We start from the raw sequence: 27206 nt of genomic DNA, 5'->3' as shown, positions 1-27206 counted from the left end.
TCGATGCGCGTGGCTCTTATGGTCCTCCACACTATGGACCCCAAAGCGCTTTACACTACATTCAGTCATCCACCCATTAACACACATTCACACGCTGGTGATGCCGGGTCCTCTGACCACCACCAGTACGCAACCGGTGTCTTGTTCAAGTACACAACGACCGAGACTGTCGGAGCCGGGGTTCGAACCGGCAACCTTTCGATTACGAGACGAACTGCTAATGCTTAAGATTAGATTAACCTTTATTAGTCCCACATGTGGGAAATTTGTTGTGCCCCAGCAGAAAGTGGAAACAGAAGTGCGAATGTCAAGTATGGAGAAGGATACAAACAGCTCATAATCTAAAGCATATTCCACATTATCTGTCAAACATCATGGAAGCAATGTTATACCATACTGCCTGCAGTGGAATCAGGGCACTGGTCAGCATTTAGACTTCAGTCAGCCACTGACTGCCAAGCATTTTCATCAAAGTTTTAAACACAATGATTTCATTTAAAATCATATCAGGGTGTCAAAGGTACTTTTGAGCCTCTGAAATTGGGGGACAGTGCATGAAAATGGCTGTCGTTTCTGAACGGTTAATGCACTTTGTGAAAGTCCTGGAATTAAAGGAAGAAGTGTGACAGCTTAATAAGGGACATGCCATCTGTTGCTGCTTCCTGTATTTTTGAATGAAACAGACACCACGAGGTACAGAAAGTGAAACAAAACACATCACTTTTTCTTTCTCTTCGAACCCACGGTCTGCTTTTCACGAAGCATGTTATCACTTTGTCCATTTTTAATTTTTATTTTTGTCGTAAGACAAGCTGAGACCAGCATGAGCACTCTGAACCAGCAGTATGATGAGAAGGTCCGTCCCCTCATCGACCTCATTGACTCTCTCCGCTCTCTCGGTGTAGAGAAGGACCTGGCGCTGCCTGCTATCGCCGTGATTGGAGACCAAAGCTCGGGGAAGAGCTCTGTGTTGGAGGCGCTGTCCGGGGTGGCACTGCCGAGAGGCAGCGGTGAGCTCAGAAACTTTCCGTACATTAGCAGTGTGAAAGTGAAGCTTAAAACGGAACTGTGTCAAGACTGGCAGAGAGGTGGGGGTGGTGCAGGGCATGTATCATGCAGCAAAACACATTCTTTGGCGACTAGCCTGTTCCTTAAAATCTATATTTAATGACTTGATTAATTTAATGACACGCTATTTTACTTTATTTCATTAAAATAACTAGAACACGGTTTGAACTTTGAGTTGACAATTTCATGACTTTGTTTTGTTATTTTGATTTTTTTTAATGTACCTAATGGTACATTTAAACTAAAATTACAAATGTGACAGATTTTCAGCTGAAGTGTTGCTGGTGATCCGTAAGAACAAATATCAATTGGATCAAATAAACCATCGTTACTAAGATATGAAAACATATGTGTGTGCGTGTGTGTATGAGTTGTAGAGGAAGGAGGTTGGTCTGGGTTTGGGGCCTATTTCCTATAAATTGAAGTTTCAAACAAGTCAAAGGAGGGAAGGAACTGGAGAGCACAGAAAAAACTAGTCTGAACCTGCCAACTCGTTAATGCTGAACAAAGTGCAGCTCTGTTTCAAGCTAACCTTGTTCAGTTTCACCTTTGGTAGAGAAACTCCTCTGCTTCAGACTAATGGAAAAGGTTTAGCCTAGGAGCTTTCTGCCAGAAACTTTAAGCTTTCTTTTCAGTTACATTTATGATTTTAGTTTTAGGAATCTAAACTACCTGGTTAGATTAGGAGCTGCTTGCTGTTAAAGCAGCTCCTCCCTTCTGTCCATGACCTCCCCTCTGTTGTTAAAAACGGTTTATTTTAAAGGGTGAAGCATGGCTGGAAAACAGAATGCTCACAGGAAGCTGATTAGTCCAAATCACTCTGGCTGAAAGCATTTCGGCAAGATGGATTCTCCCCTGATCTTGTACAAATCAAACCGTCTATCAGAGCAGAGTTACTCAAACATAGCATTACACTCCAACTAGAAAAAAAACAACTTTTTACATATTTGTATCACCAAAATCATGGGAGACTAAATGTCATAATAGAAAACATCGGAAATCGTTCCTTAATTTGTCCAAAAGAGAGAGAGAAATTGTCTGACACTCAGTGTTTTAAAACACAGGTATTGTGACAAGATGTCCACTGGAACTGAAGATGATGAGAAAGAAGAAAGGAGAGGCGTGGTATGGAAAGATAAGCTACCGCGACTTTGAAGAAAAGATAAAAAAGCCTGCACTCGTCGAGAAAATGATTCGAGAAGGTGAGTCTACATAATTCTTTCATGTCACTACTAAAAACCACGTAAAACGTGGAAGCACAAAGTAGGCAAGTTAAATCTGTTGCTTAGGCATACGTGACATCATATTCTCTCTTTAGCTCAACTTAAATTGATCGGGAATGAGGTGGGGATCAGCAGTGAGCTCATCAGTCTGGAGATTGCCTCCCCGGATGTTCCAGACCTTACTCTCATCGACCTGCCTGGCATTGCCCGGGTGGCTGTAGATGGGCAGTTGGCAGACATTGGTGATAAGGTATGATACCCTAGTCTCCCTCACAATTTTAAGGCCATTTCTTTGGTAGAAATTTCATCCAATGAAACACAAACCCAGAGTTTGATAGTCATTGGCATGTTACTAATAGTGTTAAAAAGGGACAACACTGACACACCAGTGTGACTGCTGGTTTTTGGTATTATATGTATTTATTGTTATGAGTTTGCTACTTTATCTGGACATTCGTGCTTACATCAGTTAGTTGGTTGTATAGTTCATAACTGCATTTATGCAATTTATGAAATAATATTTTTAATCTTTATACTTTATTTTGAATGGATACTTTCAGATTAAAACTATGATCCAGACTGTAATCAGTAAACAAGAAACTATCAACCTGGTGGTTGTTCCATGCAACGTGGACATTGCAACTACAGAGGCTTTGAATATGGCTAAGCTGGTGGATCCTGATGGAGAGAGGACTTTGGGTAAGCAAGTGTCTCTCTTAAGTCATTTAGTTTCTCTACTGTGGATTCTGTTTCTGCTGCCAAGTGATTAACATCATATGGATGCAGTGAACTACAAATGCAACACATCAGCCTGGAAGTTGGAGATGGGCAACAGATTGCTTTTCCACACAGGCAATCACCCCATGCACATTTCCAAAGTTGTGGCCAAATCACTTTAGCACAAGTTGTAGTGGTCATGGCAAAGCCCTGTTGGTAATTCAATAGAAAATTTGGGCAGAAAAGAAAAAGCAGGTATAAAAAACTGAGCCTACAAATTTGACTCAGGTACACTAATATTTGAGAGGAACAAGTTAAAAACAGGACAGCAACTTCTTGAGAGAGATTTTCAGAAGGAAATACATGTTTTTCCTATTGGTCATTCCATCTTTAGTCAATACAGGCCTCCTGTTTGACCATCTCTGATTTGCATGAAGATTTTGTGGTCCAAATCTTGAACCTACATTACCGGTCAAATGTTTTAGGACACCCCACTTTTTCCAATTGATAATTATGAAAGATATTTATTAAAAATTATGCAGTTTAATGTGTCATTGCACCCTGAAATGAAAACTTAGTCCAAATATGCAATTGGAGAAGAAATCATGGCATAAATTTATAGAAAATCATTTATTCTAAACCGTTGACTCATCAAAGTAGCCACCTTTGGCAGATATAAGATCCATGACTTTCTTTCTACAATAGAAATCAAATAATCTTTAGAAAGCTCTTCCCATATCTGTTGCAGAAGCTCCCATAAATGTGTGGCACTTGTAGGTTGCGTTTCCTTGACTGTTCTGTCCAGTTCATCCCAAACCAGCTCGATGGGGTTTAAGTCTGGAGACTGTGCTGGCCACTCCATGTTTTGAAGCTTACCATGTTTGGTTTTTTTTTCCTGAGGTAGTTATGGCATAGTTTGGACTTATGTTTTGGGTCATGATCTTGCTGTAGTATGAACCCCTGACCAACTGGACACATACAAAAGGGTACTGCATGGTACTGAAGAATGCTAAGGTAGCTGTTTTAGTTCAGGGTACCTCTCAGTCTGTACAAGTCACCAACCCTGGATCCATCAAAACAGCCCAAGACCGTCACACTTCCTCCTCCATGTTTGGCAGTTGATGCCACACACTGTGGAACCATCCTTTCACCTACTCGACGGCGTACAAGGTTCCTGCGTGATGAGCAACAGATTTCAAATTTTGATTCATCAGTCTATAATACCATCTTCCTGTCTACAGTAGTCCAATGGTGGTGTTTCATGGCCCAGGCAAGCCTCTTTGTCTTATTCTGATGTCTTAGCAAAGTTATGCAAGCTAACTCTCAGAAACCTGTCCTCAAATTCAGTTGGCTTTGGGTCTGCCAGACCTCTTCCTATAACAGTTTGCCCCACTTTCAGAGTGCCTTTTGATGGCGAAGGAAACTGGAATCACTGACACCTTGACATGCTCCAACACTGCTTTTATGCAGACAGATTGGGTTGTTGTTGTTAATCCAGAAAAGGTGGAACACCTGTAGGAATTAGTAGCTTTCAAGGCTTGAAATTTGTTAACCCATTTTGTGTTCCCTGAAAAAGACCTTTTTGTATGATTCTGAAATGTACTTTTTTCCTTTTTGGCTAACCTTACTCTTTTTTATTTATTTATTTTTTACCTCTGGCCTTTCTAACCATTCATCAGACCTGAACTACTTGAATTGCAAAAAATAACTGGGAAAATGGGGGTGTTCTAAAACTTTTGACCAATTTGTTAAAAACCCGTTGGATCCACTTACTTTAATCCCTGTAAAATGATATCGGAGGCAGTGTTTTAACATGTACATCTGAATTACTATTAAAGATAAAAGCATAAATGAATGGAGTGACAGCTATATATAAACAATTTTAAGGTAACATGTCAACTGACAGTAAAATGAAAGAAGGAATGCACTGTTAAATAAACAGTGCATTCCTGATGGATTTTAACTGACTGAGTACAAGCAATCACTGCATGACAAACATGTCCAGTAATGTGAAACGCTGCATTTATATGTATCCAAAATGTCTGTACATTTCTGTCATCCACTGGATTTCTTTTGCAAACATCTGTGATCATGTTAAAGATCCCTTTCCTGCTGAGCAAACAATGTTGGCAACATTTGATGACTGGCACCAAGCTCTGACTGGAGCTTGCAGTGATCAATACAAATTATCAGTCTTTTCATAAGGTGGGGAATCCAACACTATCTCTCTCTGTCAGGTGTCTTGACTAAACCTGACCTGGTGGACAAAGGCACAGAAGGGAACGTGGTTAAAATTGTCCATAATGAAGTCATCCCGCTGAAGAAGGGCTACACGGTGGTCAAATGCAGGGGTCAGAAGGAGATCACAGAGAAGGTTTCACTTTCTGAAGCACTAAAAAATGAGGAAGCCTTCTTCGAAGAGCATGCCCATTTCCAGTAAGTTTGCTCTTTTTGGAAATTATGCAGACAAGTGTTTGTGGTGTGTTAGGCTGTGTTGCTTATACTCTAACCTTTTGTTTGTGCTGTAGGACTCTCTTTGATGAGGGTCAGGCCACTGTTCCTAAACTGGCAGAAAAACTCACTCTTGAACTGGTGCATCATATTCAGGTGAGTACTTATTACTGTTTTACCTTTGTAGGTCACTGGGGAGAGCTTTAACCCACTCCAGCTTTGATGTGATTTGTCCATGTGATTTGTAGAAATCTCTGCCACGGCTTGATGAGCAGACACAGAAGAAACTGGAACAGACTCAGGAAAAGCTAAAAAAATTCAGGACTGGACCCCCATCTGATGCAACTCAGAGACAAAAGTTTCTCAGTGATGTGAGTAAAAGTGTAAGCGAAATCAATACGAGCTTCTGGAAACACACGTCCTGTTCATTTAATTGAACCTGTTCTATCGTAGCTTGTGTTAGCATTCGCACAGGATGCTATCAGTCTGACCAAAGGTGAAGAATTAAAATGTGGATACAACTCCAGCATCTTTTTCACACTCAGAAATAAGTTTGAAGCATGGGAGAAAATCATAAAAGACTCTGGATCATCATGTAAGTCAATTAACAACTTTTTCATTCATCAGTTTTTAAGATTCCCTCTGTTGCTTACAAGCTACTATATAAAGTAACTCTAACATTTAAAGTAAAAAACAAATTACTGTCATTAAAAAAACATATTTTACATCATCACTTAACTTTCATTGCACTGCAGTCAAAGAGCACATTCTGAGAGAAGAGTCTCAGTTTGAGCGCATGTACCGTGGAAGAGAACTGCCATTCCTCGTGAGCTACAGTACTTTTGAGTCCATAATCCAGAAGCAGATCAAACAGCTGGAGGAGCCTGCTATCCAGAAACTCAAGGAAGTGTCAGGCATGTTTTTTTTTTCTCATAATACTTGAATCTTACTTTGCAGGTAATCTTTCATTTGGTACATTTTTTGACTAACTTATTATAGTTTTATTGCTTTTAGAGGTTGTGAGGAAAGAGCTGATTGAATTGTCACAAAACAGCTTTGTGGGCTTTCCGAACCTCATCAATACAGCGAAGGTATCGTCTTCTTTATAATGTATTGCTGTGCACATATTACTAAACACTAATGAATATTTATTGACATTTTTTGTGTGATTTAGATGAACATTGAAACCATCAGGAATGAAAGGGAAGAGGAAGCAAAGTCCATTCTGGGGATGCAGTTTAAGATGGAGATGCTTGTTTACACTCAGGACAGCAAATACATCACGGAGATACAAAATGGAATTCCCAAAAATGGCCAGTTGTGCTTTGGTGGGATGACCTCGAAGGAGACGATGAGACATTTTGAAGCATATTACAATGTAAATGTCACTCAATTGCTTTTTTAATGCTTTTGTTTAAAGCATGTGATTCATTGTATCCACATGTAACCCATTGAAATAGTTGACTTTAGTTTTTTTTTTTAACATATTAAGAAAAGCAAACACTGAAACCTCTTTGAGAAAAAAATAATACCTAAAACTTACATCTTTTATATTTAATCACACTTTTAGATCCATAAAATAAGATCTATTATTTTATGGTGTGATTAAATATGCCTAGAGTGATCTGAAATATTTTTTGATAATTACATGTAATTTGCAATAAAACCTTAAGGAACGTTTTAATAAGCGCACTAGAAAATGTCTCAAATTCAGTCCTAAAGCAGTGAGCTCTTTAGTACATCTTATTTTTGTCTTCTCTGCTTACAGATTGCTGGTCAGCGTCTTGCTGACCAGATCCCCCTGGTGATCCGGTATCAGATGCTGCAGGAGTTTGCCAGCGAGCTGCAGAGTAAGATGCTGGACACATTTACGGACAAGGAAAGAAAAGAGTACCTGCTTGAAGAGGATAGTGGCACAAAAAATAAAAGAGAAGATCTTAAGATGCGCCTTGAGCGTCTCTCGCGAGCTCACATTCTGCTGTCTGACTTTCAAAACTTTCAACCAGATTCCTAACCTGGCAGCACAAAGCACCAGGTTGGACCTCACTGCAATCTCTCCAAGTATTACTAGAATTGAAAGGGTTGAGTTTTGCACCTATAATCATTTATAAGAAACACTGAAGAAATAGGAATATTTCTATACAGGTATCATAAAAAACAGATACAGTTGCACAAGGAAGTCTTAAGTGCTAGAATAAGAAAAACAGAAAAACAACACACATCCAGAGTTTTCAGATTTCTGCTCAACTAAATCAGAATCTGTGTTTTGGACAGGAATATTTTTGCATTATTATGTGCTCTGTATCTTCATGTGTTTTATCATCTGTTATAGGTTTCCTATTCATCTTCAGTTGTATTAAATACATAAATTAATAAAATGCAGTGAAACAATAAAACTGATGTTTCTGACAGTATTCATTTTTGCTGAGGCTCCACATAACTGCACTGAACCACAGCTGTGTACATACAGATGTCACATTGCTTCTGGACAAAAATCAGGCCATGCAGTCAAAGGAACTCTGTAAACTTCAATAATGTGGTCATGTTCCTAGAATCGATAAACATGAACTAACAAAAGTTTGAATTAGCCGTCATCTTTCAAGATAAAGTGTCACATTCCCTCTTGACATCTGATTTTCCTCTAACTTTGACCCATTCCCTTTGTGGCTGGTTGAACCCTTACATAGTGAAACTTAGCTGAAATGTATTACAAACGCTTGTGTGCAGTGATTTATGCACAGCTTTTGAGGACTCTGACCACACTAAACTATTTTACAAACGCAAATTTCAAATTTGAATACATAGTGATCTCTCACGGTTTCACAATAGCCCATAAAGGTTAGTATTTAAACTACATAAGCTGCTGCGTTTCTAACACGATTTATTGAAAATTTCTCTCCGTAAATGTTGTAAAGTCAAACAAAACTGGCAAATTAAAGTAAATCTCTACACCACACCAGCCTCTTTTATCCAGTATAGCCTCATAAAATCAGACAGCTGTGACATTAACCAAAAACACCAAGATGTACCAGAATAACAGGAAGAGTATATGTAACCGGTGTGTTCCTGCATTATGTCTGACAATGAAAGGTAAAAAGAAAGACTTCCAAGTAAATAACTTGCCCGCACCAGCTCCTCTCCCACGTGAGAATTGTAGAAAAGGGGAGAGGCCAAAGGGGTACCTCAAATTTATAGGGTTGAACCAAAGAAGAAGAAAGGGATGAGGAAGGGCTCTAACTTATAATCAACATAACTACAGGCTTAGAGGTCCTAAAAGTCAGATATACCAGGGACAGCTTGGGGTTTCAAACACATTTTGTGTAATTATAACAATATGTCATTTATGACCTGATTACATTCACCCCTCAAGAATTACATAAAATCCTGAAGAGCACACACACACACACACAAATACAAAAAATATATGTATAAATACACCCACATTAACAAATAACACATGTGATAATAATAACAATACATGTGATGTCAAACAAATTCACATCACATATACAATGAATTAGATCAGCAACATAACTACCTCCAAAGATTATAAATGATCTGAGACCTGCTCGGCGTCTAGAAAGATCCCAGGACACACTATAGACAAAATGAGGTGCAGTTTACACCACACAAAACAGACCATAATATCTATGGGCATCACCATAAAGCAATCAGACCTCACAGAGGTGCAGACAACTCTGTGATGTGATTTTCCTTTAACAAGAACAATACCAATTGGCAACATACAGTAATAAACAAATTCACACATCAATAACCGCTGCTCGAACAGGTTCAAGCCCAAGAAGTGTTTCAGGTTGAGCCATTGATTCAATCAAGCGACAAACTGGTTTAATGATTCTACCAAAACGTGTGGTAAGTCCCTGATCAATGTCCACTTTTCAGGTTCAAGAGAACGAAAACTGTGTGACAGGAAAGCAGCAAGGGAGTCTGGGGAGGCCCCATCACCAGCCAACCCACCAAGGTCAGAAGCACCTATCATAGGAGGGGTTTGCTGAATGCTATCTATGCCTGGGTCCGCAGCGGACTGCTGATGGTCATCACACTCACCAATGCGGGAGATGGAATCCACAGTACAGGCGGCGGTAGCTCCTGCCATTACCAGTGGTGAGGCATACTTGCTGGTGGATGGTGCCTTTCATCTCCATGTCTGACAGCACCTCTCTCAACTTATGATAGTGAGCCATGGCACTCTGTGATACAGAAAGGATGGTCGTCAGTGAGGTGCATACGATGGAGATATTATCATATAACAAAAAAGCCTGACGCGCAGTTGTGCAAAACTTGACAAAACAATGAAATCTGGGGGGAACGAGATTAAAGTAGCCTAATAAAAACATCATGGAAAAGAAAAGAAAACATAGATGTCTCCTCTTAATTAAAACAGGCTGTAAAAGACATCAGTTGCTCAACAAAACTCTGGCTGAAAACTACCATTAAGCCAATATCACTGGAAAGAAAATGTGTGCATCTCAGTACTATAATCTCTGCTGAAATTCAGAGATTTGGCTGATGCCAGTTGATTGGAAAGCATTTAACAGTACAACTCCATAAGGAACCAAAGTGTACTGCAGAAACAACCCAAAATATCCCAAGGCAAAGAAATGGGATATTCTTAAATGTTCAAACCAATCACATGATCTGAGGCCAACAGAGCTCCTCTTCAGTTACTAAAAACAAAACTGAAGGCAGAGACACACACACACACAAGCCCAAAAGTCCAGCAGAGCATTTAGACTTCAGTCAGCCACTGACTGCCAAGGATTTTCATCAACGTTTTAAACACAATGATTTCATTTAAAATCATATCAGGGTGTCCAGGTACTTTTGAGCCTCTGAAATTGGGGGACAGTGCATGAAAATGGCTGTCGTTTCTGAACGGTTAATGCACTTTGTGAAAGTCCTGGAATTAAAGGAAGAAGTGTGACAGCTTAATGAGGGACATTCCATCTGTTGCTGCTTCCTGTATTTTTGAATGAAACAGACACCACGAGGTGCAGAAAGTGAAACAAAACACATCACTTTTTCTTTCTCTTCCAACCCACGGTCTGCTTTTCACAGAACACGTTATCACTTTTTCCATTTTTAATTTTTATTTTTGTCAAAAGACAAGCCGAGACCAGCATGAGCACTCTGAACCACCAGTATGATGAGAAGGTCCGTCCCCTCATCGACCTCATTGACTCTCTCCGCTCTCTCGGTGTAGAGAAGGACCTGGCGCTGCCTGCTATCGCTGTGATTGGAGACCAAAGCTCGGGGAAGAGCTCTGTGTTGGAGGCGCTGTCCGGGGTGGCACTGCCGAGAGGCAGCGGTGAGTTGTCTTTTTTCCAGCTCAGAACCTTTCCGTACATTAGAAGTGTCAAAGTGAAGCATACAATGGAACTGTATGAGAAATCAAGGCTGGCAGAGAGGTGTGGGTGGTGCAGGGCACGGATGAGGCAGCAAAACACATTCTTTGGCGACTAGCCTGTTCCTTAAAATCTATATTTAATGATTTATTAATTTAATGACAGCTTACTCATTTTATTTTGACGTGACCATTCCATGACTTTGTTTTATTTTTTGAATTTTTTTAATGTACTCAATGGGAATTTTAAACTAAAATTACAAATCTGACACATTTTCAGCTGAAGTGTTGCTGGTCATCCATAGAAACAAACATGGGATCAAAAGATCAATCATGTCTGTGTTATAAAATGTGGCACACAGAGGAAAAAATGACAGACTGTCACATCCTGGGTTGGAGCCAATTCTGTTTCTTTTTTTAAATAATGGATTTTTGGGGGGTTCTTTTTCTTTGTGTGTGTGTGTGTGTGTGTGCGTGCGTGCGTGCGTGTGTGCGTGCGTGCAAGTTCAGTTATAGAGGAGGGTGGTTGGTCTGGGTTTGGGGACTATTTCCTATAAAACAAAGTTTCGAACAAGTCAAAGGAGGGAAGGAACTGGAGAGCACAGAAAATAACTGAAATAGATGGATTCTCCCCTGATCTTGTGAGAATCAAAATGTCTGTCAAAGCAGAGTTACTCAAACATAGCATTACACTCCAACTAGAAAAAAAAACCTTGTTTCAATCTCTTACAATTCAGTTAAAATCTGAAATCGTTCATTAATTTGTCCAAAACAATGGTAAATGGACTGATTCTTATATAGCGCTTTTCTACTCTCTCGGAGCACTCAAAGCGCTCTATACAACATGCCACATTCACCCAATCACACCCATTCTCACAAGCACTTTATCTATACTTAGTGCTATTTTAACTACATTCACACTCCGATGGACGCATCGGAGAGCAACTTGGGGTTAATATCTTGCCCAAGGATACTTGACATGCAGACTGGAGGAGCCAAGGATCGAACCACCAACCTTCCGATCAGTAGGTGACCTGCTCTACCTCCTGAGCTACAGCCACCCCACAATGAGCAACGGTCAGAGAAATTGTCTGACACTCAGTGTTTTAAAACACAGGTATTGTGACAAGATGTCCACTGGAACTGAAGATGACAAAAACAAAGGAAGGAGAGGCGTGGTATGGAAAGATAAGCTACCGCGACTTTGAAGAAAAGATAAAAGAGCCTGCACTCGTCGAGAAAATGATTCGAGAAGGTGAGTCTACATAATTCTTTCATGTCACTACTAAAAACCACGTAAAACGTGGAAGCACAAAGTAGGCAAGTTAAATCTGTTGCTTAGGCATACGTGACATCATATTCTCTCTTTAGCTCAACTTAAATTGATCGGGAATGAGGTGGGGATCAGCAGTGAGCTCATCAGTCTGGAGATTGCCTCCCCGGATGTTCCAGACCTTACTCTCATCGACCTGCCTGGCATTGCCCGGGTGGCTGTAGGTGGGCAGTCGGCAGACATTGGTGATAAGGTATGATACCTTAGTCTCCCTCACAATTTTAAGGCCATTTCTTTGGTAGAAATTTCATCCAATGAAACACAAACCCAGAGTTTGATAGGCATTGGCATGTTACTAATAGTGTTAAAAAGGGACAACACTGACACACCAGTGTGACTGCTGGTTTTTGGTATTATATGTATTTATTGTTATGAGTTTGCTACTTTATCTGGACATTCGTGCTTACATCAGTTAGTTGGTTGTATTGTTCATAACTGCATTTATGCAATTTATGAAATAATATTTTTAATCTTTATACTTTATTTTGAATGGATACTTTCAGATTAAAACTATGATCCAGACGGTCATCAGTAAACAAGAAACTATCAACCTGGTGGTTGTTCCATGCAACGTGGACATTGCAACTACAGAGGCTTTGAATATGGCTAAGCTGGTGGATCCTGATGGAGAGAGGACTTTGGGTAAGCAAGTGTCTCTCTTAAGTCATTTAGTTTCTCTACTGTGGATTCTGTTTCTGCTGCCAAGTGATTAACATCATATGGATGCAGTGAACCACAAACGAAACACATCAGCCTGGAAGTTGGAGAAGGGCCACAGATTCCTCTTCCACACAGGCAATCACCCCATGCACATTTCCAAAGTTGTGGCCAAATCACTTTAGTACAAGTTGTAGTGGTCATGGCAAAGCCCTGTTGGTAATTCAATAGAAAATTTGGGCAGAAAAGAAAAAACTGGTATAAAAAACTGAGCCTACAAATTTGAGTCAGCAGTTTGACCCACTTTCTGAGTGCCTTTTCATGGTGAGGGAAACTGTAATCACTGACACCTTGATGTTCTTTGAAATTTCTCCGTATGAAAGACCTACATTTAAGTGTTATGATGGTCTGTCTCTCTTAAATATTAATTGCCCTTTTCAAGCCATTTTTGTAAAGGGGGTTGTAAGTAATCCAGAAAAGTGGGAACAACGGTTCTGGAATGTACATTATTTTCAGTTTTGGTTAACTTTACCTTCTTTTTTTTTTAACATGTCCTTTCTAAACTTTGTACCATTTCAAACTATTTATTGGACTTGAACAACTTGAATTTTCTTCTGCACACTGATATCTGTGGCAATGTTTGAATATGAACATCTCAAGAACTTTTAAAGATAAAAGCATAAATGAATGGAGTGACAGCTTTATTAAACAATTTGAAGGTAACTGACATTAAAATAAAAGAAACAAAACCATAAATAAACACTGCATTCTTGGTGGATTTTAACTGACTGAATACAATCAATCACTGCCAGACAAACATGTCCAGTAATGTGAAATGCTGCATTTAAATGTACTTTGTCAAAATGTCTGTACATTTCTGTCATCCACTGGATTTCTTTTGCAAACATCTGTGATCATGTTAAAGATCCCTTTCCTGCTGAGCAAACAATGTTGGCAACATTTGATGACTGGCACCAAGCTCTGACTGCAGCTTGCAGTGATCAATACAAATTATCAGTCTTTTCATAAGGTGGGGAATCCAACACTATCTCTCTCTGTCAGGTGTCTTGACTAAACCTGACCTGGTGGACAAAGGCACAGAAGAGAACGTGGTTAAAATTGTCCATAATGAAGTCATCCCGCTGAAGAAGGGCTACATGGTGGTCAAATGCAGGGGTCAGAAGGAGATCACAGAGAAGGTTTCACTTTCTGAAGCACTAAAAAATGAGGAAGCCTTCTTCAAAGAACATGCCCATTTCCAGTAAGTTTGCTCTTTTTGGAAATTATGCAGACAAGTGTTTGTGGTGTGTTAGGCTGTGTTGCTTATACTCTAACCTTTTGTTTGTGCTGTAGGACTCTCTTTGATGAGGGTCAGGCCACTGTTCCTAACCTGGCAGAAAAACTCACTCTTGAACTGGTGCATCATATTCAGGTGAGTACTTATTACTGTTTTACCTTTGTAGGTCACTGGGGAGAGCTTTAACCCACTCCAGCTTTGATGTGATTTGTCCATGTGATTTGTAGAAATCTCTGCCACGGCTTGATGAGCAGATACAGAAGAAACTGGAACAGACTCAGGAAAAGCTAAAAAAATTCAGGACTGGACCCCCATCTGATTCAACTGAAAGACAAAAGTTTCTCAGTGATGTGAGTAAAAGAGTAAGCAAAATCAATACGAGCTTCTGGAAACACACGTCCTGTTCATTTAATTGAACCTGTTCTATCGTAGCTTGTGTTAGCATTCGCACAGGATGCTATCAGTCTGACCAAAGGTGAAGAATTTAAATGTGGATACAACTCCAGCATCTTTTTCACAATCAGAAATAAGTTTGAAGCATGGGAGAAAATCATAAAAGACTCTGGATCATCATGTAAGTCAATTAACAACTTTTTCATTCATCAGTTTTTAAGATTCCCTCTGTTGCTTACAAGCTACTACATAAAGTAACTCTAACATTTAAAGTAAAAAACAAATTACTGTCATTAAAAAAACATATTTTACATCATCACTTAACTTTCATTGCACTGCAGTCAAAGAGCACATTCTGAGAGAAGAGTCTCAGTTTGAGCGCATGTACCGTGGAAGAGAACTGCCATTGTTTGTCAGCTACAGTACTTTTGAGTCCATAATCCAGAAGCAGATCAAACAGCTGGAGGAGCCTGCTATCCAGAAAATCAAGGAAGTGTCAGGCATGTTTTTGTTTTTTTTCTCATAATACTTGAATCTTACTTTGCAGGTAATCTTTCATTTGGTACATTTTTTGACTAACTTATTATCGTTTTATTGCTTTTAGAGGTTGTGAGGAAAGAGCTGTTTGAACTGGCACAAAACAGCTTTGTGGGCTTTCCGAACCTCATCAATACAGCGAAGGTATCGTCTTCTTTATAATGTATTGCTGTGCACATATTACTAAACACTAATGAATATTTATTGACATTTTTTGTGTGATTTAGATGAACATTGAAACCATCAGGAATGAAAGGGAAGAGGAAGCAAAGTCCATTCTGGGGATGCAGTTTAAGATGGAGATGCTTGTTTACACTCAGGACAGCAAATACATCACGGAGATAAAAAATGGAATTGCCAAAAATGGCCAGTTGTACTTTGGTGGGATGACCTCGAAGGAGATGATGAGACATTTTGAAGCATATTACAATGTAAATGTCACTCAATTGCTTTTTTAATGCTTTTGTTTAAAGCATGTGATTCATTGTATCCACATGTATCCCATTGAAATAGTTGACTTTAGTTTTTTTTTTTTTTAACATATTAAGAAAAGCAAACACTGAAACCTCTTTGAGAAAAAAATAATACCTAAAACTTACATCTTTTATATTGAATCACACTTTTAGATCCATAAAATAAGATCTATTATTTTATGGTGTGATTAAATATGTCTAGAGTGATCTGAAATATTTTTTGATAATTACATGTAATTTGCAATAAAACCTTAAGGAACGTTTTAATAAGCGCACTAGAAAATGTCTCAAATTCAGTCCTAAAGCAGTGAGCTCTTTAGTACATCTTATTTTTGTCTTCTCTGCTTACAGATTGCTGGTCAGCGTCTTGCTGACCAGATCCCCCTGGTGATCCGGTATCAGATGCTGCAGGAGTTTGCCAGCGAGCTGCAGAGTAAGATGCTGGACACATTTACGGACAAGGAAAGAAAAGAGTACCTGCTTGAAGAGGATAGTGGCACAAAAAATAAAAGAGAAGATCTTAAGATGCGCCTTGAGCGTCTCTCAAGAGCTCACATTCTGCTGTCTGACTTTCAAAACTTTCAACCAGATTCCTAACCTGGCAGCACAAAGCACGAGGTTGGACCTCACTGCAATGTCTCCAAGTATTACTAGAATTGAAAGGGTTGAGTTTTGCACCTATAATCATTTATAAGAAACACTGAAGAAATAGGAATATTTCTATACAGGTATCATAAAAACAGATACAGTTGCACAAGGAAGTCTTAAGTGCTAGAAGAAGAAAAACAGAAAAACAACACACATCCAGAGTTTTCAGATTTCTGCTCAACTAAATCAGAATCTGTGTTTTGGACAGGAATATTTTTGCATTATTATGTGCTCTGTATCTTCATGTGTTTTATCATCTGTTATAGGTTTCCTATTCATCTTCAGTTGTATTAAATACATAAATTAATAAAATGCAGTGAAACAATAAAACTGATGTTTCTGACAGTATTCATTTTTGCTGAGGCTCCACATAACTGCACTGAACCACCATGCAGTCAAAGGAACTCTGTAAACTTCAATAATGTGGTCATGTTCCTAGAATCGATAAACATGAACTAACAAAAGTTTGAATTAGCCGTCATCTTTCAAGATAAAGTGTCACATTCCCTCTTGACATCTGATTTTCCTCTAACTTTGACCCATTCCCTTTGTGGCTGGTTGAACCCTTACATAGTGAAACTTAGCTGAAATGTATTACAAACGCTTGTGTGCAGTGATTTATGCACAGCTTTTGAGGACTCTGACCACACTAAACTATTTTACAAACGCAAATTTCAAATTTGAATACATAGTGATCTCTCACGGTTTCACAATAGCCCATAAAGGTTAGTATTTAAACTACATAAGCTGCTGCGTTTCTAACACGATTTATTGAAAATTTCTCTCCGTAAATGTTGTAAAGTCAAACAAAACTGGCAAATTAAAGTAAATCTCTACACCACACCAGCCTCTTTTATCCAGTATAGCCTCATAAAATCAGACAGCTGTGACATTAACCAAAAACACCAAGATGTACCAGAATAACAGGAAGAGTATATGTAACCGCTGTGTTCCTGCATTATGTCTGACAATGAAAGGTAAAAAGAAAGACTTCCAAGTAAATAACTTGCCCGCACCAGCTCCTCTCCCACGTGAGAATTGTAGAAAAGGGGAGAGGCCAAAGGGGTACCTCAAATTTATAGGGTTGAACCAAAGAAGAAGAAAGGGATGAGGAAGGGCTCTAACTTATAATCAACATAACTACAGGCTTAGAGGTCCTAAAAGTCAGGTATACCAGGGACAGCTTGGGGTTTCAAACACATTTTGTGTAATTATAACAATATGTCATTTATGACCTGATTACATTCACCCCTCAAGAATTACATAAAATCCTGAAGAGCACACACACACACAAATACAAAAAATATATGTATAAATACACGCACATTAACAAATAACACATGTGATAATAATAATACATGTGATGTCACACAAATTCACATCACATATACAATGAATTAGATCAGCAACATAAGTACCTCCAAAGATTATAAATGATCTGAGACCTGCTCGGCGTCTAGAAAGATCCCAGGACACACTATAGACAAAATGAGGTGCAGTTTACACCACACAAAACAGACCATAATATCTATGGGCATCACCATAAAGCAATCAGACCTCACAGAGGTGCAGACAACTCTGTGATGTGATTTTCCTTTAACAAGAACCAGGGGCGATTCTAGAATTAGAGCTTTGGGGGTGCTGAGCACCCAGAGAGCTGCCCAGCCAGGCAAGATAAATCATATGATTCTTAAATTCATCAAGTCTCTCTGTGCCTGGGTCCTCGTCTTAAAACATGGCATCACTGTTTTGTACATTTTAACACAATTTGATCCCCACATTTGTGAAAGAAAAGCAAAACACTTTTTTGAAAATTCTGTAACAAAACCATCAAATCTGATAAAGGTTATTTAAATGCTGCAAAAGAAGAATGGATTGGAATAAAACAAATATATATCCTAACCTTAATTACTGGGGAGAATAATGAATGATGCTCATAGTAAAAAGTAAACTGAGTGCATTTTTTGGACAGAGATTCACTTTTAATGTGTATGTATAATATACAACAGATACATAAAAACACTCCCAAAACAGAATAAATTATTACAAATAAAAATCTTTACTGCAGACACTAATTTTACTAATTTAATAATACTAATTTTGTGTTGTAAGATTTATGGGTTTCATGCTTTCATAGTGGTATTTGGGAGAGCTTGACATTTTATCAGGTGGTACACACTGTAAAAAGTTTAAGAAACACTGATAAGTTAAGTGTATGTGTGCTTTTGGAAAACATTTAAAGCTGCAGTACAGAATCTTTGAAACAAGCTTAAAACATTTTTAGACACATAGCACTCTTCTCTTTACAGCTCCTCACGTACGTACTGTGGCAGTCATACAGACAACTGGACAGTCCAAATGTTGGCCTACCTGTTACTGGCTGAGGTTTTAGTAGAGTTGTGGCTGAACCACATAAAAATATATTATTAATTTTAATCTCCCCAATCAATTATAATGTTATGTTGGAATGTTGTTAAAGAGGCTCAAAAATGTTTCAAACCAGCTTGTTTTGCAGATTCTGTATAGCAGCTTTAATATAGGGAGAACACAACTTCCTGATTGTGTGAATAAAATCAGTTTTTTTCTCTTTGTCAGTTTAACAGTTTCTGTTGTGCCTGTCACTGTTCCCTGTCTGTTTTCTTACCTGGTTCTTCCTGATCTTGTACTTTCTCCTCACGTTCCCCTCTTTCCTCTCTCCCTCTTTGGACTGACAATCATACACAAATAGATTGTATTCAATTAGTTGATAAATTACATTAATATGAAAAAATACTATTAAGATCACTAACAAAAAGTCCTCTCTCAGTGTACTTTCAACCAAAAGGCAAATAACCAAACCACATGAACATCTAATAAAAGATATAAATATTGAAACACTGATCCAACATTATTCTTGATTGACGGATCATTTGATTTTACACTTTTACCTGAATGTGGCTCCTTTTAAAAAAAAACAAACAACTTCCTTATATCCATTATGAACCTGGCTGTCTGTCTGTACAAAAAAAATGGTAAATGGCCTGTATTTGTATAGCGCTTTACTAGTCCCTAAGGACCCCAAACCGCTTTACACATCCAGTCATCCACCCATTCACACACTGGTGCTGACAAACTACATTGTAGCCACAGCCACCCTGGGGCGTGGCCCCAAAACACACACGCACACACGACAGGAGTTATAAGGTTAATGGGCATTCGGTCAGTTAGCTAGTTAGTATCGATTTAAAACAGGGTGGTAACAACAGTAGGCTACGGAATATTTTAAGTTTTAGGTTTTAAATAGGCTATATGAATTTCAATGGGAGCAACAGGACGGTCAAATGTTGCTGATTTTACTGCAGTGTAGGACGAATTGTAGTGTAGCAAACATCACCGGAAAACAAGTTGTTTTTTTTTACACCCAGGTTACCTGGTGTAATGCTTTTCAGCTAAAAAGAAACATGGTCTGACTCCTACCTAACTGAAGGTTAAATGCAGCTAATATGTCCTGTTTTAAGACAGGCACTTACACCTCCGCTTCCCTGCGTCTCAGCCAGCATCGCTCTGGCAGCAACGGCGCTACAGCCAGAGCAGGGGAGAGTGGAGCTGGAACAAACCATTTTGGGAGGGGGGGAGGGGGGTATCTATACTTTTGTTGTTAAAATGTTATGTCTCAACCAAGTACTGTATGCTTTTTATATTTTTAGCAGTGTGTCACACAAACAGCAAATATTGTCAAAAAAGTAAGAAGTCTTTGGGGGTGCTTTGATTCATTTTGGGGGTGCTTCAGCACCCCCAAAAATGGGCTAAAATCGCCCCTGATTTAAATTTATTTTTTTTCACAAATCATGGTCACAATACATAATGGAAACGTTGCCATTATACACAAAAAAACAAAAGAAACAAAACAAAACAAACAAACAAAAAAAAAAAAGAAACCCCCCCTCCCTCCCCACCCGAGGCTCATGTAAAGAGAAACAAAACAAAACAAACAAAAAAATGTATGTCACACATCTGGAAAATACGTTTTTATATAGTCAATAAATGGGTTCCAAGTCGCAGAGAATTTTTGTTGTGATGGGAGAACTCTGTATCTAAGTTTTTCCAGTGGTAAAAAGAAAAGCACTTCCTTTAACCATTGTATGTATGAAGGAGCCTTATCAGACTTCCAGTGGAATAGAATAAGTCTACGGGCAAGCAATGTAGCAAATGCTATGGCATTTTCCTGAGATTTACTCATTTTGTATTGAGATGGCATAACTCCAAAAATGCCAATGCGGAAATCAAGCACTAAGTTCTGCGCACTGATATGAGATAATGCTTTAAATATATTTCCCCAGTAATTATCCAGGTTCGGACAAGACCACATCATGTGACCCTCATCGCTGGATTATGTCCACACCTGGGACAGGCAGGATCGACTTCTGGGAAGAATTTTGAAAGCCTCTCTCTTGTATAATGAAGACGATGAAGAATTTTAAACTGAATTAAACCATGGCGAATGCAAAGGGAGGAAGTATGTATACGATTTAGACAAGATCTCCACTCATCATCAGATAAATCCACCCCAATGTCTTTTTCCCAATTATTTTTAGTTTTTTCCCAAGTAATAGGCCTTAAGCTCTGTATCAGTTTGTATATGACGGAGATTCTCCTTTTGCCAAAAGGATCTATTTCCAAAATGGTATCCACTTGATTTTTAGGAGGTAGGTACGGGAAAGAAGGAAACAATGTTTTTGCAAAACTTCGTATTTGCAAGTATCTAAACATATGTGAGGTTGGTATATTGTAATCTCTCATCAGAGCGTCAAAGGTGTTAAAAGTTTCTCCTGAAAATAAATTGTAAAAAAAACTTCAAACCATTATTATGCCAAATTTGGAATGCTTTATCTGAAATGGAAGGCAGAAAAAAAGGGTTATAAGCAACAGGGAAAAAATTACTAACTTGTTGCAAACAGAAGTGCCTTCTGAATTGAAGCCATATTTTAATACATGTTCTTACAACTGGATTTGTTATTTTCTGTTTTTGATTTAAAGCTAGGGATGAGGTTAGGAGGGGAAGTGGATTAGACATCAGTTCCATTTTTACCCAAGCCTCACCCTCGCTGTTCTCATAAACATATTTCCAGTGCAATAATTTGGAAATATTAGCCGCCCAGTAGTAAAAGATAAAATTTGGCAACCCTAGCCCACCAGCCTCTTTTGGTACTTCCAAATATGTTTTTTCTATTCTGGGATTTGAATTTTTCCAAATAATTGTTGCTATTAATCTGTCTAAATCTTTGAAACTTGATTTGGTTATAAAAACAGGAACCATTTGGAAAACATAGAGAAATTTTGGTAAGACTGCCATTTTAACTATATTTATTCTGCCTGCCAATGAGATTGGAAGTGTTGCCCATTTTTTAAAATCTTGCAATGTTTGTTCTAACAAAGTGTCAAAATTATAAATCCGCAACTCGTTCATTGTGCGGGTTATATTTATTCCCAAATATTTAAACGTTTCTTTTTCTAATTTAAAAGGGAAGGCAGAGAAATCTTGCTCTATGTTATTAATAGGGAACAGTAGGCTTTTTGAATAGTTCAATTTGTATCCAGATATGCATCCGAAGTGGTCTAATATCTTAAACAATTTAGGGATTGATGCCGTTGGATTAGATATATAAAGCAATAAATCATCTGCATACAATGATACTTTGTGCACTGTCCCGTCCCTAGAGATTCCGGCAACCTGACTGTCCTCCCTAAGAGCGATAGCTAAGGGTTTAATTACTAAGTTGAGAAGATAGGGGGATAAACTACAGCCTTGCCTGCAGCCTCTGCCAAGCTGAAAAATGTCAGAGGTTACATTATTTGTCCTCACTGCTGCAACTGGAGAGGAATACAGTATTTTAATCCATTTTCGAAACAATGGGCCAAATTCAAATTTATTTAGGACCGCATGAAGATATGGCCATTCTATACGGTCGAAGGCCTTTTCTGCATCAAGAGAAATTATTATTTCTGATTTTTCTTTTGGTTCTGATGCATATAAAATATTAAATAGGCGGCGCATATTATAAAATGACTGTCGCCCTGGTATAAAGCCGGTTTGATCAGGATTAATAATTTTTGGCAGTATAAGATCAATTCTATTAGCTAAGATTTTTGTGAGAATTTTGTAATCGCAATTTAAGAGGCTCACCGGTCTGTAGGAGCTGCATTGTGAGGGATCCTTACCCTTTTTGTACAGCACAGAAATTATGGCTTGTTTCATAGTATCTGGTAATTTCTCTTGAAAGAATATTTCCTGGTATACATCTTTGAGTATTGGAGCTAGTTTGTCTATAAACATTTTATATAGTTCAATAGGGAAACCATCAGGTCCCGGTGCCTTGTTACTTTGCATTGATTTAATTACTTTGACAATTTCACTAATGGTTATCTCTCTATCAATTTCTGTTCTGTCATTTACAGATATTTGTGGAATTGGTAATCTATCAAGCATTTCAGCAACCTTTTTTTCATCAACCGGATCTGAAGTATAAAGATTGGAATAGAACATTTTAAACTGGTCATTAATGGTTTTCGGATCGGACGTCTTTTCTCCAGAGGTTTTACAGATTTCAGAAATCGTGTTAGCTGATATGGATTGCTTAATTTGAAGTGCCAAAAGTTTTCCGGCTCTTTCCCCATGTTCACAGAACTTTTGCCTTGATTTGAAAAATAAACGTTCTGTTTGCTGAATGGACAGAATTTTGTATTCTGAATTTAGTAATAATTTTCTCTTATAGAGGTCTGGTGTTGGATTTTCTGCATATAAGCCATCAATCTCTTTTATACTGTTGGCTAGGTTGTTCATTTGTTGTAAGTTTTTCTTTTTTTGAAATGAAACATATGAAATTATCTGGCCTCTAAGATAGGCCTTTAATGCCTCCCATACAACGGTCATCCCTTGGGTTTGATTTGTCTCTAAGAAAAACTGTATTTGCTCAGAGACCATTTTTTTAAATGAGTCTTTAGTTTGGAGTAAAGGATCAAGTCGCCAGGCCATTTTTTGACTTGAGCGTTCATAAAAATTTACATCTAATTGTACTGGACTATGGTCTGAAATAACAATAGAATTGTATTGGCAATCTAAAACCTTGGGAAGAATTCTATTATCTACAACAAAAAAATCTATCCGTGAGTATGACCGGTGCACTGGTGAAAAAAAAGAGAATTGTTTAGATGTTGGATTTTTGTTCCTCCAGGGGTCAAAAAAAGCATAAGATTGCATAAAGGATTTTAGAACATTACCCGCTTTTGAAATTTTGCTATCAGGTTTAGGATTAGATCTGTCAAGTTGAGGATTAAGCACGCAGTTAAAGTCACCACCCAGAATCAAACTCTGTTAAATCTGGCAGGTGCTTTAAAAAGGTACAATAAAAATTTGGGTCGTCCCAGTTTGGTCCATATACATTTGCAAAACTTACTTGTTTCCCATACAACCTACCCTGTATAATAATATATCTACCTCTGGTATCCGCCACAGTTGATAGTGGAATAAATGGAATCCCCTTCCTAATTAGAATAGCCACACCCCGTGATCTATCCTCAAATTTTGAGCTAAATATTTGGCTTATCCATGTTTTTTTTAGTTTAATTTGTTCACTTGATCGGAGGTGTGTTTCCTGCAGATATACAACGTCGGATCTCAATGATTTTAAATGAGTAAAAACCCTTGTGCGTTTAACCGGATTATTTATACCTTTAACATTCCAGTTTATAAAACGAAGAGGCAGATGACTTTGCGAGCTTGCCATTCAGGTACCAAAATGCAGGTGCAGAAAAAAATATGTCCCAACCTCTGGAACCCCCCCCCCCCCCAAAAAAAAAAAGGGGGGGGAGAAAGAGAAGAAAGAAAGAAAAGGGGGGGGGGGGGGGGGAATAAATAAATAAAACGAGCCTCAAAACCCCATGCTGATCTACTATTATCCCTGAGATCGCAACCCTCCAGGCTAGGATAGCACAGTGACTAAACATACTGTTAACCCTCAAACAGCCCCTCACCTGGGCAAATATATAACATTTAATAACTAAACAAAACTCCAAAACTTATATTTTCCACTTTCCCCGTGTTTATTCTAATCAAATGCCCCAGAATAACAGCAATATCTCGAACATATCGAAAAATCGGAACAAAGGAGGAAGGCAGAGTATTCATAATAAATTAAATCAAAATCATTATACCTTCCGGCCTTTTTTGAGTATGGCCCAATTAATTACTTGACTTCTCCCCAACACCGACGTAAAATTATGTCCCTTGAGTTCAAACAATCGCACATATGAAGTCCAACTTATCTCTTCTCACTCGGCTGTACCTCTCACGGCCGTAGTAAGTCTTTTTTGATAAAGTCTATTGCAGCCGCTGGGTCGGTGGTGAAGTGATGCAGAGAACAGCTGGAAACAAAAGTCCAAACTTAACGCCAGTGCAGCCTCGGAGCAAACGTTTTTTTTATTTTTTAATTCAGCTGTGTACATCTACACAGAGCAGCAGTAGCCCAGATCAGCTTATCACAGCCTGTCAAAAATCTACTGGAGTTCTCAATAGAAAGTTTTTGTGAGTTGTGATTCTTTTCCCTACACTCAGCCATTACAGACAGTTTTAGGGTTCCCACACATGCTCAATCCAATTTTAACCGTTTCTGGACTCATTTTCCTGTTTAGAGGAAAAGTCAACTTTCTACAATGTAGGCAAAAGAAAACAGAGCTTTTTTTTCTTTCTCTTTTTAATCCTTCTTTTTCTTTGCTCATGTTCTGCTTACCTAATTCAAGCTGAATACCTATATTAGAATGAAAATTTAGACTAAAATTTTATTCGTATTCCCATCTGCTAGGTAACTTTGCTCAAAAATCGCTAGTAGAAACAAAGAGCTGCTTTTTACTTACTACAGTAAAGTGCAGGTTCAAAAATGAGTACATTTTTGAACCTGCACTTTTTCACTTGAACCACACTGTTAGCCTTTGCAGTAATTTCCATAGCTTAGTACTGCAAAATCAACAGTAAAAAAAACTCTAAAGGATGTTAGCAGTTTACTACTGTAATTTGCATGTAATTGTGGGAAAATTCCATGAGATTACATTATTTTTACGGTAACTCACCGTACTCATGGAAACAGCTGTAAAATACAGCAAATGTAACAATTGGTGATGTTACTGAGATTATACTATTACACCATCCGGATTTCTGTTGTTTTCTACTGTAGATCTAAGAGTAATTACTTAAATTCTCATTCAGAGTGTATTACTGTAAAATACGATTCACTGTGAAAGTAGTATAACATATAAACTACAATATACAGCATAATTTTTAACTTAAGGAGTAAGTTGCAGCCACACTAAAATTTAATTTCTTGAACTGAATGGAACCTCATATATTAATAAATGTATTTGTTTATTCAAACAATGTGAAACATTATTAATACTATTAATTAATAGTATACTTGTAAGGTTAGTATTGTGATAAAGTCGAGTATATTTTAATTATACTCTTGTAGACATTATGACATTATGCTAGTACAATTATGGTGAACAAAAAGTACATCTAAAAATTAATTTCAAGAATACTGTTATGTACTAAAACGGGGGCCAATATAGTCACAAGAAACATTATTAGTATACGTAGGTAAGGTATACTTAGGAAATATAATTGAAGTATACTTATTTTTTGTATGGCCAGCAACAAAAACTAATGGCTACATTTAGAGTAATGTTTAAAAATGACTTCATTTAGCAGGGTGTTCCTTTTTTTCTCTTCTTATTCTTTCTTATACTGGACCTTCATTTGGTTTGTATAAGGTGGTACTTTTTAAGACACCTCTGCCTAACTACAGTGAACTAACCTAATAATATGCTCTGCTATTTTACACAAGTTAAGGTGTCACATCCATGAAACCTACACCACTAACCAGCATCAGTACTACAACTTCACTCTCAAAATTAATAAATTCTGGGACAAGCAGAAATTGTATTTTTAGCAGTGCATTTTGTTGCAGGCCAGACTGCTATTAAATGCACTCTCCTAAAGAAATAATTCCTTTGTAGCACCACTTCGTCTTGGTTCAGAAGAGATGTCCTGATATACGTGATAATGTCACACATTATCACAGTTTAGCGCGTTGGGTTGTGTTTTTAAAGCGATTGTTACGTTTTTAAAGCTTTTTAATGCGACAGGTGCGATAGCCGACACCACACCTTCACCTGACGTACAACGTGACGTATGACGCACACGTCGGGTATTCACTTTCTAAACAACAATGGGGATAGAATATATTGCTCGAGTGGTTAATGCTCCTTTCGCTGGTTGCCAACCACCATTAAATAACAACAAGAAGAAAATATTGATCTGCTTCTCTTAGTTTTGCACGTTTAAGCCGCAAGTCAGACTCAAACAAAGCTGCAAAGCAGGAGAACAACATGACCATCAACTATTCTGTGCCACAGATCCAGTTCGCTGCAGCACAGAGTGATGATGAGACCGTTAACATGTGCAACTTAGAAGTAGTCAGAGGTAACTGGATGTTCAATCGGGTTAAATGCAAGGTTGATTGGATTATATCTGAAGATCATATGCTATTCGTGATAACTCTGCTAGACTCCAAATTGCTCATCCATGCAGGAGTATCTTAAAATTAAATGAAACCACTTAACACTTTTTCCCTAAAACGGACTGACATGGGACACATTAAAGTTGGATCGGAACCAGCTAATCAGTCTGAAGGTAAGTGTTTGTTGTTGTTTTTTTTCACTTATTCGAGAGAAGTCCGAAATGCGTTCTTATTACTGTTTGTTTTGACTTTTAAACTACCCTACCAGGATATTTTTATTCAAATGCTAAGACAAAATGTCAATATCTATGAATGTGGAGACTCAAAAGACTAGTTAGGTAATAGTTGCCGATGGATTTATGAGACTTGATAGAAACTTGGACGTTTGCAACAGGTGAATCGGTGAACTACCGAGGTTGCGCCCAAATGCTTAAAGCTGTTAGCTGGTCCGTGTTTTCAGGTGTGCTTGTACTACCTGTACGGTGCGGAGTGCTGAC

The 27206-nt window shown here is 38.2% G+C and overlaps 2 protein-coding genes across 2 annotated transcripts; both read left to right on the top strand.

The window, feature by feature from the left end:
• Positions 1-747: 747 nt before the first annotated feature.
• On the top strand, positions 748-7836 carry LOC148102723 (interferon-induced GTP-binding protein Mx-like). The gene is made up of 12 exons (XM_087841278.1): positions 748-1010; positions 2133-2270; positions 2387-2541; positions 2852-2990; positions 5246-5444; positions 5537-5615; positions 5708-5830; positions 5913-6054; positions 6215-6373; positions 6474-6550; positions 6634-6837; positions 7228-7836. The coding sequence occupies exons 1-12, from the start codon at positions 764-766 to the stop codon at positions 7471-7473; spliced, it is 1908 nt and encodes a 635-aa protein (XP_087697404.1). The 5' UTR covers positions 748-763; the 3' UTR covers positions 7474-7836.
• A 2695-nt stretch (positions 7837-10531) lies between these two features.
• On the top strand, positions 10532-16377 carry LOC148102722 (interferon-induced GTP-binding protein Mx-like). The gene is made up of 12 exons (XM_087840610.1): positions 10532-10788; positions 11942-12079; positions 12196-12350; positions 12661-12799; positions 13877-14075; positions 14168-14246; positions 14339-14461; positions 14544-14685; positions 14846-15004; positions 15109-15185; positions 15269-15472; positions 15866-16377. Exons 1-12 carry the CDS (start codon positions 10602-10604, stop codon positions 16109-16111), a joined length of 1848 nt encoding a protein of 615 aa, XP_087696736.1. The 5' UTR covers positions 10532-10601; the 3' UTR covers positions 16112-16377.
• The last annotated feature ends 10829 nt before the right edge of the window (positions 16378-27206 follow it).

The sequence above is a fragment of the Neolamprologus brichardi genome, chromosome 5 (assembly GCF_056152115.1).
Source record: "Neolamprologus brichardi isolate AB-2024 chromosome 5, ASM5615211v1, whole genome shotgun sequence".
NCBI classification, from domain to species: Eukaryota; Metazoa; Chordata; class Actinopteri; order Cichliformes; family Cichlidae; genus Neolamprologus; species Neolamprologus brichardi.
This window is presented reverse-complemented; position numbering and strand designations above follow the sequence as displayed.

What these genes read in the sequence shown, in the direction of transcription:
- LOC148102723 (XM_087841278.1), top strand. Translation starts at nt 764, where the DNA reads ATGTTATCACTTTGTCCATTTTTAATTTTTATTTTTGTCGTAAGACAA. An exon ending in GACAAAAGTTTCTCAGTGAT is followed by an intron (nt 5,831 to 5,912) that starts GTGAGTAAAAGT and finishes GTTCTATCGTAG; the next exon opens with CTTGTGTTAGCATTCGCACA. An exon ending in AAAAGACTCTGGATCATCAT is followed by an intron (nt 6,055 to 6,214) that starts GTAAGTCAATTA and finishes ATTGCACTGCAG; the next exon opens with TCAAAGAGCACATTCTGAGA.
- LOC148102722 (XM_087840610.1), top strand. Translation starts at nt 10,602, where the DNA reads ATGAGCACTCTGAACCACCAGTATGATGAGAAGGTCCGTCCCCTCATC. An exon ending in AAAGAACATGCCCATTTCCA is followed by an intron (nt 14,076 to 14,167) that starts GTAAGTTTGCTC and finishes TTTGTGCTGTAG; the next exon opens with GACTCTCTTTGATGAGGGTC. An exon ending in AAAAGACTCTGGATCATCAT is followed by an intron (nt 14,686 to 14,845) that starts GTAAGTCAATTA and finishes ATTGCACTGCAG; the next exon opens with TCAAAGAGCACATTCTGAGA.